This window comes from Mustela putorius, unplaced genomic scaffold, assembly GCF_011764305.1.
Source record: "Mustela putorius furo isolate JIRA1106 unplaced genomic scaffold, ASM1176430v1.1 tig00000596_pilon_pilon_pilon, whole genome shotgun sequence".
NCBI lineage: Eukaryota > Metazoa > Chordata > Mammalia > Carnivora > Mustelidae > Mustela > Mustela putorius.
In genome coordinates, this window is record NW_025421428.1 from 12,014,202 (window position 1) to 12,029,750 (window position 15,549).

Consider the following 15,549-nt stretch of genomic DNA (forward strand, 5'->3'; position numbering starts at 1 on the left):
ATTGCGACTTCTCATTTTTCACTCACCCTCCGCTAAGAAGTCAGAGTAATATTGCGTGCAAGGCACCAGATCCGGCTGCGTGTGTCTAGGAAGAAAGCGTAACTAGATCTGTGAGCAGTCGTAAATAATTCAACTGCAGGGGTTTTTTTAGCACTTTTTTTTTTCCAGTCTCTTATATTTGTAACCCAACAGCCTCCATTATCATGGCTTGGAATTTCACTCAAGATTTGAAAATCTAGAATGTTAACGCAAACATGAGCCTTAGCAGAAAGTATCTTCACTAGTGATAATAAGTAAGCACGTGATTGAGTCACAAAATAATAAATAACGAAAGAATTCAGCTAACAGCTTTTCCCACCCAGAGTCTGATCTTTCCTGATTCAGGTAGCAGAAGCTTGTGGTGTGATTATGCTGACGTAAGAAGGCCTGACTCGTGCCTTTGACAGCAGGATTCGCTTTCCGCAAGGGGCGAGAATAGTGTCCCTGGCGCCTCTTTCCTTGCACCAAGGCCACTGTCATTCCCTTTAGCACATAGCTCTTTAGGCCAGTACTCATTTTAAGAAATACTCCTTTCTAGAGCAAACTTCTTATACAAGTTCATTCCGTTCCATTCCATTCAGCGGATACTCACAGAGGGTCTCAGCTCATAGCCTCAAATGATGTACGCAGTATCTTGAGGTTTGGGAACCCCAAGACTGGCCAGTCCTCCCGCCCAGTGGGCATCTCTGCCAGTCCGAGGAGGCCACCTCGGTGCACCTGACCTGCGGTACGATGGGCTACGCAGGTGCCTGCCCCTGGCCGAACGCCCCCGCCCCGCCCCTGTTCACGGGAGCAGCAAGGGGCGTGGGGCCTCTGGTGGCCTCTCCTCAGGGTTGATTGATGGTTTTATCATGTTTATCCAGCCACCTTCCTCCAGAGAGGAAATTCGATGTGCTTTTTTTATTGAGGAATAGCTCCTGACTGCAGAGAAAAAGCATTTTTTTAAAGAAATTCTTCTGTGCAGAGAGACTGTGGAGAGAGATGTGAGAGCCATAAGCTTTAAATAAATAAAACGCCCCGGGCTGAGCACCAGGGCCGTGCGCCTCTCCATCTCCCTGTAACCCAGTTCATAGGTTCTCCCCCGAGAGGAGACTAGGAGCCTCTGGCTTTATGATGTGGGTTTTCACGAAGCTGGAAGCCTTGCGTGTGTCGTGATAGTAACAACATCTGTCGTCTTTGACAGCTGGGCAGGGATCGGAGTTTTCAAGAAGGCTCTTTCAGGGAGGAGCCTCAGAATGGTGCAGTGGGGCGGGGAAGGGGTCCGAAATGCACCAGGCTGCTGCTTGGTAATGATCTGAGTCCACGAGCCTGGGAGCCGACTTGTCCGGCTTAGGCCCATGGGAAGGATTGAGGGTCTCACAGACAAACACAGGGTCTGCTGGGTTCTGAAGGCTCCGAGGAGCTCCCCGGTGGACTCTACCCCTGCTAGAAGTGAAGGGGGTGGCTCGGTATTTAGAAAGTCTGTCGCCCCTGTCACAGTTTTTTGAATTTGAATTTCTAACCTATTTTCCCCTTTTTCCTTCCTCTTTTGATTTGGCTTCTCACCGCTGTCTTCTCTTCCTGTCTCCTTTCTTTTTCCCCGTTTCTGTTTGTTTGCCTCTGTTTTGCTCAGGTGGCTTCGGTGCTGCTCCAGTGTTTGGCAGCCCTCCTACTTTTGGGGGATCCCCTGGGTTTGGAGGGGTGCCAGCATTCGGTTCAGCCCCAGCCTTTACAAGCCCTCTGGGCTCGACGGGAGGCAAAGTGTTCGGAGAGGGTACTGCGGCTGCCAGCGCGGGAGGATTCGGGTAAGCGCCCCGGGGGGGGGGGGGACCTGGGGATGGCCCGAAGCACGGGGCCCAGTACCCATGGTTTGGAAAGACAGTTCTTGCATTTTCCCGACTGTTACTGAGCTGAGCCCCCGTCCCTCGAAATCCGCAAACAAGTCAGTCCATGATGTGTCTTCCTCCCTGGGGAAGGCTCACTTGTCCCAAGCCAGCCTCTGTCGGCGTGCAGGTGGACGTGAGCTGTTACGTCACCCGCAAACGTGGAGTGCTGGTTGGCGGAACCCTGTTCTCTGGAGCTCACAGACGATTTAAGGGAGGAAACAGTCCTGTCCTGGCTACTTTAGAGCCAGGCCTGCCTCTTGTGTGGGGACTTCTGTCAGGGGATTCAAGATGAGTAGTTTCTGCCACATTCTTTGCCTTTTGGGACTGTTGTGTCATTGACCCGTTGTCCTTGTGCAAACCACTCCTTGTGTCCCTGGCTCCACTCAAGAACCCCCAGAGTGGGTATTCAGTTCACAGTGCAAGGGGCCAGCCTCCACCCCCGGCACAGTTCTGAGTCTCAGTGACTCCTCGGCTTTTAAAGCTGCTCTTAGCGCCTTGTGCACATCCTCCCTTGAAAATGCCATATTAGGGATTGTCTTTTAAGGGCCCCCGAAATTCAGTCTGGTTGCCAAAACCCCAAGGAGAAAATAAATAGCCTTCACCGCACCACAAAGTCCCGATAAAATGTCTGTGGTGATGACTACAAAGTGCCTCGTTCAGAGGACATCGTAGTGTCTGAAGTCACCGTTTGGTGGCCCTGGGCATAGGAGGCAGGATGCGTAAAGCTAGAGACATGGGGCGGGGAGTGGGGGCTTTGTTTGGGGGGATGGTCAGGGCACTTGGGGTGAATCTTGGCAAGGTGATAGCATCGTTATCTTGAAAGTAAACTAAGCTGTGTTTTTACTCATACCCTTCCCCCCCACCCCACGAAAGATGCCGGTGTAGAAGTGTTGGCAAGTTTCCAGAAAGTGAGCGAGTTGATGAATTGTTTCCTGGAGTTAATGTAGAAACTAATGGTTCTTTTAAATTTCTCCCAGGAAACCCCAAGAATTAAAGTTAAGGAAAGCGTTTATTCTTTTTAAAGATTTGTTTATTTGATAGAGGTCACAAGTAGGCAGAGAAGCAGGCAGCGGGGGAGGGGGAAGCAGACTCCCCGCTGAGCAGAGAGCCCGATGCGGGGCTCGATCCTGGGACCTCGAGATCATGGCCTGAGCCAAAGGCAGAGGCTTTAACCCACTGAGCCACCCAGGAGCCCCTAAGGAAAGCTTCTAAAGGAGCTTTAGCCAGTGTCTGTCAGATTCTGACAGACACTGATGTCTCCAGTGACCGCCCAGCACAGGTGCCGCAGGCTGGGAGGGTTTGGGGTTGACTGGGAATCTTGAGGTTTTATTTATTTATTTGAAACCTGCTATTTTCTTTTCTAGTAGGAAAGTGTCATATTCTGCCTTGGTTGTGGAGGTTAGCTCACTGGCTGGTTAGTTCCGTTTGGCCAAAGAGGGCTGACAGGGACGGACTCGGGTGTGAGACCTCCAGAAGAGCCCGTCACCTTTCCCCGGTTCCCTGATATCTGGCGGATATCTGGCAGCCCCAGAGGAGCGCCCACTGCTCGTGAGAGGCCCGGAGCAGGGGCAGGAATAGAGCAGGACCAGTCAGGACCGCTCCAAGGGTCTGCCTCCCGAAGACCCCTCACTTGTCATGAAAAGTCAGTAGAATCAAGATCTGGAGAGGAGCTCAGGACAACTAACTGGGGGAAGGAGGTTGTCGATAGATGAGAAATGCGAAAATGATGGAATGAAATCCAAGAATTATTGGAGATGGAACAAAAAATGTAGTGCTGCTCGATTTCCAGATGAGCTGGAATTTCCAGGCAGTGGAGAGGAGCAACACCCTGGACCGGTTGGCTGTCCTGTCACATTCCTGTCCTCCCTCCCAAAGCTGAGATTCACTCTGGGCTCCAGCCTGTTCTCTCTGAGAGGCCAGAGGCCAGGCGTGGCCCCTTGACTCATGCGTGGCTTGCAGCCTGAGCCCCACCAGGTTGGGCCAAGGCCTTGGGGCAGCAGGAGTCTGTGTGGCCAGGCTAACCACCGACTGCTTTCTCCCTGGGACCCAGGTTTGGGAGCAGCAGCAACACCACATCCTTCGGCACCCTCGCAAGTCAGAACGCTCCGACTTTCGGATCACTGTCCCAGCAGACTTCTGGTTTCGGGGCCCAGAGCGGGGGATTCTCTGGCTTTGGATCTGGTGGAGCAGGTAGGTGGCCAGACATGGTTCCCGCGCCGAAGGCCTCCTGCCTTCTCCTTAGTAAATGCCTTCCCCCACCCCTGACCCCAAAGAAATGAGTGATTTTTACCTGGGGATTCAGTTTAGTAATTTGAAGGCTGAAAGTGGGTGAAAGACAAAATGCTCTTTTAGGCTTTAATTAGACGTGTAACGTTGTGCCGTTCCTTACCAAAGACAGGCAGGACTGCCTTGATTTTTCTCTCAAGACAAGAACCCAAGATAACCATCATCTTACTAGACCTTGGTTTTAAAATCCAAGGCGGCAAATGCCAACAGTAAGATGTAGAGATGAGATGTCTTGGATCTGCTGCACACTCACTTCTTCCGATAGTGGAATGCGCATGTTTGCTTTTATTTCTGCAATACGTTGATGAGGCGCACAAGTCAGGCACCGTCGTTTTGCAGATGAAGATACCCCATGGGGCTCATTTGCCCTAAGAGCCAGAGAGTGGCCCACAGAGCAGGGCCTAGAACCCAAGTATCTTGCTTCTCCGAGAAGCAGCAAGTAGATGGGAAAAGAAAAATACGATTCCGTGACAACGAGGGTCCGTGTGGCCCCGGGCCAGCTGAGCAGGAGGCACTGTGCCAGGATGGACTGCTGCCCACCGTGGGCATCGGGGCGGGAGAACCCCGAGATGCCAACCCTCGCCTTCCCTGTCCCCCCCTGGCCTTTAGGTGGGGGGCGGCGGGGCTCTCCACGGGGAGCGAAGGGAGGGACGTGGTGCGGCCAGGACCCCTCCCCCGCCCAGCCTCTCAGTGTGTGTGCGCTCATTTCACTCCCCCCCTTCCCATTTTTTCAGGATTCAGCTTTGGATCATCTAACTCGTAAGTATCCACCTCCAGTTTTCAGCCATTAAATCAGGAGGGAGGAGTATGTGGTATGTGAAAACGTTACACCACTAACTTGTGCTCTCTTTGTACATTTGGTTTGTTTTTCCCCTTTTCTAAGCTTGTCCTGGAAGCATGGGGGTTCAGCAGCAGGTTTAGGGTTTCATGGACCTGCTGATCTGAACAGGAATATAGCAGGAGGTGCCCTGCCTGGCCTCCTCCAAGGTCACATGTAAGAGAGAGGACTGTGCCTTCGGATGAGCAAAGGCTGGAGGGCGGGGCCTGAGAGATGCTGTTCCTTAGATCCCTGGTAGTGTCTCAGAAGCTTTGTGCTGCCCACGGGTCTCCAGGCCCGTCACCAAGTCTAGCATTTTGATCCTCGTTCCGTGCTGTGTGTCACGCTCAAAACTCAGAATCCCGAACTTGGCCCAGGCAGCTGCTTGAGCCCCGGAGCCCTTCCTCAGAGCGGCCGCTGACCCGCCTCTCCCGGCGCTTCCTTGCAGGTCTGTCCAGGGCTTCGGTGGCTGGAGAAGCTGAGTGGGTGTCGGTGTTTCCTTTCCGTCCCTGTGACCAGCTGCATTCTCAGCTGCTCTCGCTGAGCTGCACCGGAGCAGCCCTTGCCCGTGAACATTCGCCCTGAAACATACCCAGAAAGAAACAGCAGAAACCAAAACTCTAGTGACGCCTGATCGCTTGTTTGTTTTCTTTCCTATTTCGTGTTGGTTGTCGTGCCCCCGCCCCACCCCGCGCCGTCCCCCACTATTAAACTCTGGTCTGTTCCCGTGCTGAACGCATGGGGCTTATGTCAGGTCACCGCCTGGGAGAGAGGTTTCCTCGTGCCTGGGGCTCTGAGAAACCTTCCTGGCCTTCCGCCCGCCGGCAGTGTTTGTCTTCAAGGGTGGCACCGGGTGTCCGCAGCATCGGAGACGGATGCAAGGAGAGGGCGTGCAGGAGCTTCTCCCAAGACTTTTGAGGCTGTAACTGGGAATCTCCTTTCCGTGTCCTTGCTGCTCTTGGCTCTCCGGACCCTCCAGGCCCCAGCCTGGGCGACTGAGTAGAGGGCCGGGAAGCCCCGCATGTGGGCACCAGCTGTCTCAGAAGAGCTCATGGCACCTAAAGGGAAGATGCAGGGAGCCGTGAGCCAAGCCTGGAAAAGAGCCCCGTGGGCCCCGATGATGGGGCTGCCGCCCCCTGGATGAGCCCCATCAGCTCGTCTTCTTGGTCTAGCTCTGGGGGCCGCATGTCCCGCCGCTGATTTCTCCGACTCTGGAGAGGCGTGGTGCAGAAGCGCGCCTTTATCTCCAGTGACAGCGACTGGTCACCAGGCCTGGTCCGCTGTCTGTTAACCACAGGGCAGATAACCCCGGGGCGGCCGGGAGCTGAGGCAACATCTCTGCGGCCGACGCCACAGACGCCACAGACGCCTCAGCCCGTGCTTGCCAGCGTGGCGGGCGGAGCCCAGCTTCAGTCCGGTCCGCAGCGGGGAGTGGGGAGCGCGGGACCCTTCAGGTCTGGGCGATTTCACTGCTTAGGGCTGCGGTGCCCTAAGCAGTTGCCAACAAGCAAGAACGGCCTCTCGGCGCAGTCGGGCCAGGATGCGACGGTGCATTTGGCTCAGGTCATGGCAGGGGAGGGTCAGGAAGGGCTGTTCAGAGTTTTACATATTGGAAAGTTCTATTTTAAAATGCTTTAATAAAAGTTTTCCATGTGATTGAATCTGTCCCGTGATAGCCAGTGTGGTCTCACTGCTTCCGTTGGCTTCCAGAGCGCCACAGCCCACTCTGCTGGTCCCCCTCTGCGAGACTGGCCTGGACCCTCGGTGTGACGTGCAGGTCCCCACACCCCCGTCCTGCAGACCGGGACTTGGTCCTGAAATGGGGCCTGGACATCCCAGGGCGATGAGCTTCCTGGTTCTTCTGGCCCCTCAGAAGAGGATTGCCAGCCGGCGTCACTGTTGGGCCCCAAACCAGATTTAGGTCCCTGGTGCAGCAGGAGAAAGGAGTGGGGTCCGTCTGTGCCTTCTGTCAGGGCATCTGCCTCTCGGAGAGCTTCGACTTGAGCTGCTTAACACGTACCCATGTGGGTCCTTGTGGAATGAGCCTGTCTCCCCCTGCTCTCTCACGAGGCTTCCTCAGCTGTGGGGCAGGGGACAGTCCCCACGACACCCACCCAGCCAGACATGGGGCTTGTTCCCCCCTCCTGCGCTCTCTTTAGCTCCCACACAGGGGCCATCTAGAGCCAGCAGCACTCAGCTGCCTGGGAAGAGCTCCCAGTGGAGGCCCCGCGCTCACGGGGGCGAGGCGCTGAGCACAGACTTCTGCCTCAGCGTAGCGTCGTGCCGGCGGGCACCCAGACCGAGCCAGTCCCCTGCCGTCCCGTTAGCCCCCTCCTCGATGCTCTTTATTATAAATAGAAGCTGGTTCGGCCTAAACCCTTGACCCCGAATTCTCTGCGTTAAGCCAGTGTAGAGGTGGCATGTGACATCTCCGTTGTCAGCTGTGCCGGACCTGACCACGCCCCTGCTGCTCGCTGGCAGGCAGCAGCCCCCGGAAATGCATTGCCAGTGCCCCAGCCCCTCTGCCTCCCTTTCCAGGGCTCCGTTACACTGGTAGATGGCCGGGGTCATCTCCGAGCATCCCCTGAAAGCCGAGCTCCCAGGCATGAGCCCTTCCTGAAGCGGGGCTGGCGCGTGGGCCCGGGTCCCCACGAGGGGCCCGGGAGGAGGCCCGCGCGCTCAGCTGCGCCAGTAGGTAGGCAGCTCACTGGCCTGGTTTCTCTTTCTGCTGGTGTGGCGCGGGAGAGGCAGGAAGGAAAAGGGGAAGACAGTTTAATGAGTGAGGTTGTGTTTTGTTTGGCTTTTCCACACACAGATGTCCTGTGTTCGTAATTGGTGCTTCAGATGGCAACACGATAAGAGGCCAGAAAACGGGTTTCTCAGGGACAGAAGAACCCGGATGACAAAATAGGTGTGCGTGCAAGTCCCTTGCATGTTGATGTGGCTGGGAAGCCCCCGAAACCTGAGGCGGAGGTCCCCTCGGTGTCCTCCTGCCTGTTAGCATGAGCACCTGGTGCTTGCCCTCAGCTTTGCTCTCCACTCTGGCAACCTCCAGAGAAGTTTCTAGATCAGGTCTTCAGCGCTGCAGGAAGAGTATGGACCTCTAGGCTGACCTGATCCTAACCCTCATGGGCTCTGTCACCAGAAGTAGGCAAGGTCCATCGCCTCCTGGAGTCCTTGAGGGCCTTTCTCTTGGTGGCAATGGAGATGGGAAGGCCGCAGGACCCTGCCCCACCTCCAGGGTAGAGAGTTCGGATTCCCAATTCAGCTCTCCGGGTTTGGAGTGGGGGCGTACCTTCCACATGGCAGTCGAGCCCCTTTGTCATCCCAACACAGGGCCCCACGGGGTGACGGCTCGCCTCCCACCTCACGAAGCTAACACAGCTGTGCTTGACTTTCATTTGGGGTTCTGATCAGAGAGCGGACTCGGGCCCTTCACAGGGGGTCTGTGGGCCACATTCTGAGAAACCTTTTAAGTGCAATAACCAGAAATATTTTCCCCTCCAGGGGAGCATCTGAAAGAGAATCTCACTCCCAAGGACGTGTTTTGTTTTGTTTTTGTTTTTTTTCCATTAATCCAAGGTAAGGGGTCTCTCCGAATTGTCAACGAGGGACACGCATTTTCCATTTCTGCTGCTCGTCGGGCCATCTGCTCTGTGTGTATCCATAGATACAGATCTATATTGCAGCGCAGGTGGGCTGTCAGCTCCCGAACACCGCCTCTGTCCGGCAGGGAGGGTGGGAGTACCTGCCTTGCCCTCACCCTGCCTCCTGGCGCGGGTCCTCCCCGATGCCTCCGCGGAGCCGGCTGTGACAGGGTGGTAGGGGAGGAGGACCTGTGCCCCCACATCCTCCCGAGCTTGGGTCTCAGTCTCTGCCTTCCCTCCGGCCTTGTCATCCCAAGGGCCCCACTCACCGTCTCCCAGAACACCTCTGAGCGCCTGCGGATTCCTACGCTCCTGTTCCTTTTCCGTGCTGCCCGCCGCGTGGAAAGCAGGGGCAGGGGACTCCCTCTCTCCCACCTCCCCTCGTTCTCCCTGGCTGGTCTCCTCTTGCCTCGCTCGTGTGTGGAAACAAGCCGTTACAACGGGGACTGTTTTGGACCCCAAATCTCTGTGTTTGAAATGATTCCTGGGAGAGGTTCGTGTTCAGCCAAAACAAAGGGCTCTGTGGTCCGCTAAGTTGCAGAGAAGAATGAACAGAGCAAAATGTAACATTTTCATATTGAAGGCCTCTTTTGAGCCTTTAATATGCAAATCTGCTTTGTAAACCAGGAAGATGAAGTAGTTGGCCATTGCCCAGTCTTTCTGACCATGGAACTTCTCTGCTGCACCCGGATTCCCCAGGGCTCGTGCTGGCAGCTGCTTCATTGCTGGTGTCACTGGACAGGAGCGTAACTTACTTCCTGTGGCTTGTGTTTCTAACACACATTCCTCTCTCCTATGCAGTTATAATAGTAGCGATAATTCCCTGGAGAATTACAGTGTGCCAGGTACTATCTGTCCTAAGCACTTCACGGACAGTTTCACGTTTAATCTACAAGCTAGCTACTGTGACCCACGTCTTCTAGAGGACAGCATGAAGCCCAGCGAGTAAGCCATTTGCTGAGTCTTAAACCAGGTGTTGATAGTCAGAGGGAACCCGGGCAGGGCCCCCTGCCCAGCCTGGCAGCACAGGCCCCCGCCCTCTGCTAGCCCTGGGCCATCCACCGTTGTCTCTCACAACTTTTCTCCCCCAACAGAGTCATCATTTCAGAAGAAATACCGGCCTGCTTGTGCCAGGGACACTGGCCTGCACCTGTCCAGCCTGCCCCGTGCACGTGAGCCGGCCTTGGACGTGAACCATGACAGACGTTCTGCCCATCGTGTGGTTCCCTGCCCCTGTTCTGCTGCCTCCAGCCTGGTACGTGATCACCACCTAAACGGCACCCCCGGGAGGGAGGCGGGGCAGAGGCTGGATCTGTTCAGCTCATGTTGGTGTGCACCAGCGGCAGATGGGGGCTTACTAGCTGTTCTCTGATGAAGGTGGTCGGACCGTGGAGGAAGCAGCTGGCTTCATGACCTTGAGCGGTCTAATCGCCTCCTTCCTGTGCCATCTCTTCCGGGGTCTGGCTTTGAGGCTTTCCAGAGTCTCACAGGAGGTCAGGCTACAGACCCACCGAGGCGGCAGTTGCTCCATTGTTCAGCCCCTCTCTGCTTATAAATAGAATCCTGTCCATTCCACAGCCGTGGCCGGAGATTCTCCACATTGTTTTCGACCCTAGATCACCAGCTGCAGTGAGAGAGTCCGGTGTCGGAGGGGGACGCAGGCAGGAGCCCACAGCAGCACGTGGCAGCGAGCCAGGCCCCGTCCCATCACGGTGTCCCCCCCGCCCCCAGCACGGCCCCCGCCCGATCTCCCCTTGCTGGCCCAGCTGGCCTTGGGCTGGGAGAACACAGGAGAGGTGTTACTGCCTGCCTTTCCCGGGGACAGTGTCCACCGAACCAGTTTGGCCCAGCCTTCCATCCGGAGTCCTCACCCTCGGCGGCAGGTCCCACGTCTGGTCCCTCCGACCTTGTCTGGTTCCTCCTACCTCGCCCACCCCCTCGTCTCTCCTCTCTGCCCTCCTAACTCCCAGGGCCCCTCTGCACACTCTCTGTTCTTGAGACGGCCTGCCAACTTTCCCGCCTCGGGAGCCTCCACACTTGGTCTCCGCAGCAGCGTGTCGTCCCGCCATGCTCACTCGCCCACAGGGCTCAGGTGAAATCATCCCACTGTCCCCCCGTGGCCGCCCTGCTCGGGTACAGCCGCTGCACTCGTCTTCTCGTGGCCGACTGTGCTGTGGCAAGGCATGGGTCACAATTACTGTTATGTGTGTCCTCGGTCGCCAGATTTGTTTATCTAGCCTGTCCTCTGCCTCCCTTCCTCCTAAAGTCAGTTCCCGGAGGGCAGGGACCATGTCCGCCTTGTCTTTCTGCTCCTCAGCGCCCAGACAGCACGAGTCAGGCACTGGCTTCCCCAGACAGAGGCTGGGACTCGCTCTGTGGCCAGACCCTAGCAGGCGACGACACGGGTCGGGGGCCGGTCAAAAGCCTACCACCCCAGGACTGCACAGCAAGGGCAGAAGGAGATCATGGCCTCGGGCTGGTTCCAGTGCTCTCTGCCCGAGCCAACCGGAGCACCTGCCGGCCCTCACCCCAGGAGGGCTCTAGCTGGGGGCTGGAGCAGGAGCAGCTCTCTGTGGCACTCCGGGGACGACAAACACAGACCCGACACAGGGACACCCACGTGTGAGGCTCTCTGACTCTTACCAGTGGCAACCATGTGTCATTGGACCCAGACTCAGATGGGGCAGATCCTACCCGCCTCAAGAGGCAGGTGGCACAGGGCGAAGGGCAGTACCTGCCAAAGCCACCAGATGTCTCGAAGAGGAGCCCCAGCCCGCCCTGCCCCGGGGAATGCACCCGTGAGTTTTCATCATTCCCAGAGCTGACCCGCAGCACTCACGTCCCTCCCAAAGGAAAGGCAGGGCCTACGGCAGAAAGACCCCGTGCCTTGTTTCTCCTCTCAGCCCCTTCCTGGCCCAGGAGAGTGCAGGGCTGGCTCCAGGGAAAGGAGCCCCTGGACCCCCCCCCCCATCATTCAGGCCGCAGGTTTCTGTCCCTGCGGGGAGGACAGGGAGCCACGCGGCTCCCACCGCACCCAAAGCCCTCTCTGGCCCTGCCCTTGCTAATCTTACCAACCCAGAGCTTCCCGGCCAGCCCTGGGGGTGCGGGAGGAGCAGGGGGGGCTGGCGGGCCGATCTGGAGTCACCGGCTGCGCTGACAGAGGGGCTGCATGAGCTGATGGAACGGCTTGTCACCAGCCAGAATTTTCAGAAGCATTTCGAATTCGCAAGTCTTGAGATGTTTGCTTTTAAATCACTTTCATTTTCTGTTTTAGGGAACAAGATGTGCCCCAGTAGGGAAATGAAACTGCTATAATGATTTTCAAGGTTCTACATACGGGCGATGGGACAGCGCGGCCTGAACCCCTCTTGCCCAAGGCCTAAGGGAGCCCAGGCTGTTTATCAAGTAGCAACAATCGTTCGGAGCTAAATTAGGCTCTGGAGCCTTCTCCCCACATGAGGGCCTCAGGCATCTGGCCTGGCTGACCCCTGACTCTGGTCTTTGGGGTCGTCTTTTCTCATTTGGAGCCATTCTGGAAACAGGAATAAACGTCATCTCAGAGCCTTCCAAGCCGAGTGGTGCTCAGACTACCACGCAGTTGTCAGCACCACAGATGGTGGGACCAGTGGTCACCATCCAGAAACCTATACTGACGTCTCCTACCGCCTGCGTGCCTGTCCCCTGCCGGGACACCGTCGCCATAGCAGACACGTCATGCTTTCTCCTTTTGCGCGCTGGGTCTGGCTGTCCCAGCCATGTACTTGCCGTGCAGGCCCGTCTCTCACCAAGGGTATGGCTGGCTGTCAGATGTGTGTTCCGGGAGGAGGCGGCTCCTTCTGTGGGCAAAGCTGGCCCACGAGGGGACCATAGGAGCCTAGCATTTCTAGCCTAGCTGGAGATTATCCCGTTTGAATTCCATTCCTTGAACACAGAAGGGAGTCGAGACAGAAGTGAGTCATTCCAGCAAGTAGGGTTTATTGGTTAAGATCATGGCTACTGTGTGCACTGGAATCCCACCCCAGCTGTGTGACTTCAGACAAGTCGCTTCACCTCTCTGAGCTGTTGTTGCTCAGAGTTCCGTCCTCCGTACAGAGGGTGAGTGATAATTCATCCAGATTTGCTGAGGGTTAAATGAGACATTGTGTATAAAGCTGGTAGTGCTTTCATCATCCTCATTTATGGGAGTGACAGCAGAGTGTGAAGTTCCCCATCCTTGACCCGTTTCTCTTTCACTGCACACACGGATTCTTAACACTCGTCAGTGTGTGGCGACAGTCGAGGAGCTGAAATGGCGTCTGTTGCAAGATGCGAGTCACTTGCTCTGTGAGCTCGTCATGCTCCCGAACGAATGAAAGGACTGGCCAGAGGTATAATCGTTCTCAGAACGTTACAACTTAAAAAAGATATGCCTGATGGGTCAGCTTGTGTATGTTCTCTAGATAAGAAAAACACCCAGACTCATGGCGGTAAATAGTTTTATCTTCATATACTCAGCCATAGAAATCAATGATTGGAAGTCACATGACGGGGATCCGGCAGACGAGCGTCCCTGTGGTCTCCAAAGGCCTGGGAGTAGCAGGAACGCATGCGCTGTTGGAGGCTTTTGCTTGGCCTCAGAAAATGGGGCCTGTGGCTCTAAGGGGCAAACCAGGCAGGGCCTGTCTCCTCCCGCCTCCAACTGTTTACCAAGATCCGTCGCTAATTGTCTTTGGCTGTCCATAATGTCCTCCCTGTGCCATTTTCCTGATAGAATGGCGCCTGTGGGGAGGTGAGATTTCACTTTTCAGCAATCCATGTTAAAGCAAGGTCTCAAAATGCACTGGGCCTGAAATGGGAACCTGCCGATGGTACACAGAAATTCAAACCCTGCCTCTGAGGAAGCTTCTAGTCGGATTTTTATTGTAGAGTTGAGCCTTTTCATCACGGCGTCCATCCGCTTGCCCCTTAGGCATAAAATCAGAATGCACCTTGGGCTTCTCTGCAACTCATTTTTCTTTCCAGTGACTTATCTTGCTTATAAAGAGTATTTTATACCAAAGTGAGGAGATGGGGTGGTCGGGAGTGAGAGAGGGCTTGGCTCTGTTCATTGGCCATGTAATCTTGGCCAGGCCGTGAGAGTAGTGTCCCCGAGTAGACAAGCTGTCCTAATCTAAAAGCCAATTTAATTTCCAATTAGATTCTTAATCAAAGATGTTCATTTTGTCTTACAGCTGAGCTTCTGTCAAGATCGACTAGAATATTCGAGATACACTTGGCTTAGCTGCCTCGTAACAGGAAACAGGACCTTGGGGACCTGTGATAAGGCGATCCATTACCTTCTGCAGGTTTACTCACACTGTCGAATAATGACTCCGATTGTGGGGTTTCTGTCTGTCGTCCTCGTCGTTTGTCCCCGTGTTAACATAAGCTTTGAGAGATACGAGAGGGCAAAGGGCTAGAGAAGAAGACAGAGACCTTAAAGCCGAACCCTCAGTCTGAATCTCAGCTACTGGAGTCAGGGCTGCTTCTTAGGGACCAAGAGCCCAAGCCAATGGGCAGCATTCTCTCTAAGCGTCTGTGGATCCAAACACGAAAGTCTCTCCTTCAACACAGATTTCAACACAGATTCTTTCACATGTAAGGAAAGTGACCTGCTGAGTTAGAAAGGGCTACCCAGTGTGGCTCTCCCCCGGTTGAAAGTGTGGGGAAAGTCTGTGGGGAATTCTAAGGCCCCGTTGAGATGCTTGGCCACTGTGCAATTTTTGGCAACCTGGGGTGCTTCTGGGGGAGCGCCTGTCAGGAGAGCTTGGGGCCCCTGCCGTGGGAGGGAGGGCCGCGTTTGGTTTTTCTGCAGGCATCTCTGTTGCCTTGAGTGGGTCATGGTTTCCAGTTGCCGCCCCTGGATGAATTAATGAATCGGAGAATGGCTGTTGCTTTTCTCTTTAGTCATCGTTATGTTCCTGTGAAATTGCTGCAGTCATACCGTTTTTTGTTTTTTTTTTTTTAAATCAGTTGATTCCTCTAACTTGGTTATTTCTGAGTTCTCTTCCTCTAGAAAATGCAGAAATAGGTAGCACTGGCCCACAGATTGTTTCATTCCCAAGTACACAAAGATGAGCTTTTCTGTTTCCAGCAAGATGAATTCATAGATACTGGGTTTGCCCTCTTTTCTGAAACAAGTAAAAATTCAGTCACACAAGTTCTCAAGACGGTTGACATCAGGCAGCAAAGGAGAGTGACCCCTGAGATTCTAGAAACAAATGGGATAAGCCCTGTAGTTGCTCCCGTTTCCTGCCTAGAGAACATTTCCAGACCAGCACAGGGAAGGAGAGTACAGCTGGAGCCCAGCGGTCTCCCTGAGTTCACAAGGCGAGGGATCAGAGGGGGAGGAGAGGCCCGCCGGGCACAGACTCCGGCCTCTGGCTCTGCAGAGGGGTCTCGCGCACTGGCCAAGTAGCGATCAGTGAGCACATCTGAGGAGAGCCTGCGTCTGGAGAAACAGCAGCGTGAAAGGGTTAGAGGCGGAATCCCCAGAGCTCTAGGGCAGAAAACGGTCCTGTTTCCTGCCAGCCAGTGCGGAAATCCTCATAATTCACCCAGCATTGGGATTGAGTCCTCACAAGGGTTTTGCCTCAGTAGCAGGGAAAAATGAGTCCTGAACAAAATGCCGCTCTGATCCCATCTAACAAAGCTCAGAAGCAAGACCCAAATGAATCAGACTATTTCCACATTAGATCCCAGAATAAGTTCAAGAAACTTACTGCAATACAAAAATACCCAGTACCAAACAAGAGCAATTTCATGGTTTTCAGCACCCGCTCAAAAATTACCAAGTATGAGGTGGGCCTGGGTGGCTCAGTAGGTTAAGTGTCTGCCTTTGGTTCAGATCATGATCCCAGAGTCCTGGGATAGAGCC

General features: G+C 54.9%; 1 protein-coding gene and 1 long non-coding RNA gene across 6 annotated transcripts in view; one reads left to right on the forward strand and one right to left on the reverse strand.

The window, feature by feature from the left end:
• The window catches only part of NUP214 (nucleoporin 214), a 102,190-nt gene extending 95,522 nt beyond the window's left edge, over positions 1 to 6,668 (forward strand). For all 5 annotated transcript variants that reach the window (XM_013058628.2, XM_013058630.2, XM_013058631.2 and 2 more), the window contains 4 exons: positions 1,652 to 1,823; positions 3,955 to 4,094; positions 4,925 to 4,949; positions 5,456 to 6,668. In XM_013058628.2, the coding sequence (XP_012914082.1) occupies positions 1,652 to 1,823; positions 3,955 to 4,094; positions 4,925 to 4,949; positions 5,456 to 5,489 (371 nt within the window). In that variant the 3' untranslated portion in view covers positions 5,490 to 6,668. The remainder of the gene's footprint in view (positions 1 to 1,651; positions 1,824 to 3,954; positions 4,095 to 4,924; positions 4,950 to 5,455) is intronic.
• A 2,550-nt stretch (positions 6,669 to 9,218) lies between these two features.
• Positions 9,219 to 15,543, reverse strand: LOC123392788. The gene is made up of 2 exons (XR_006607454.1): positions 11,726 to 15,543; positions 9,219 to 10,278 (listed from the first exon to the last, which is right to left on the reverse strand). It is a non-coding gene; the product is annotated as an uncharacterized LOC123392788 (long non-coding RNA).
• Positions 15,544 to 15,549: the final 6 nt, after the last annotated feature.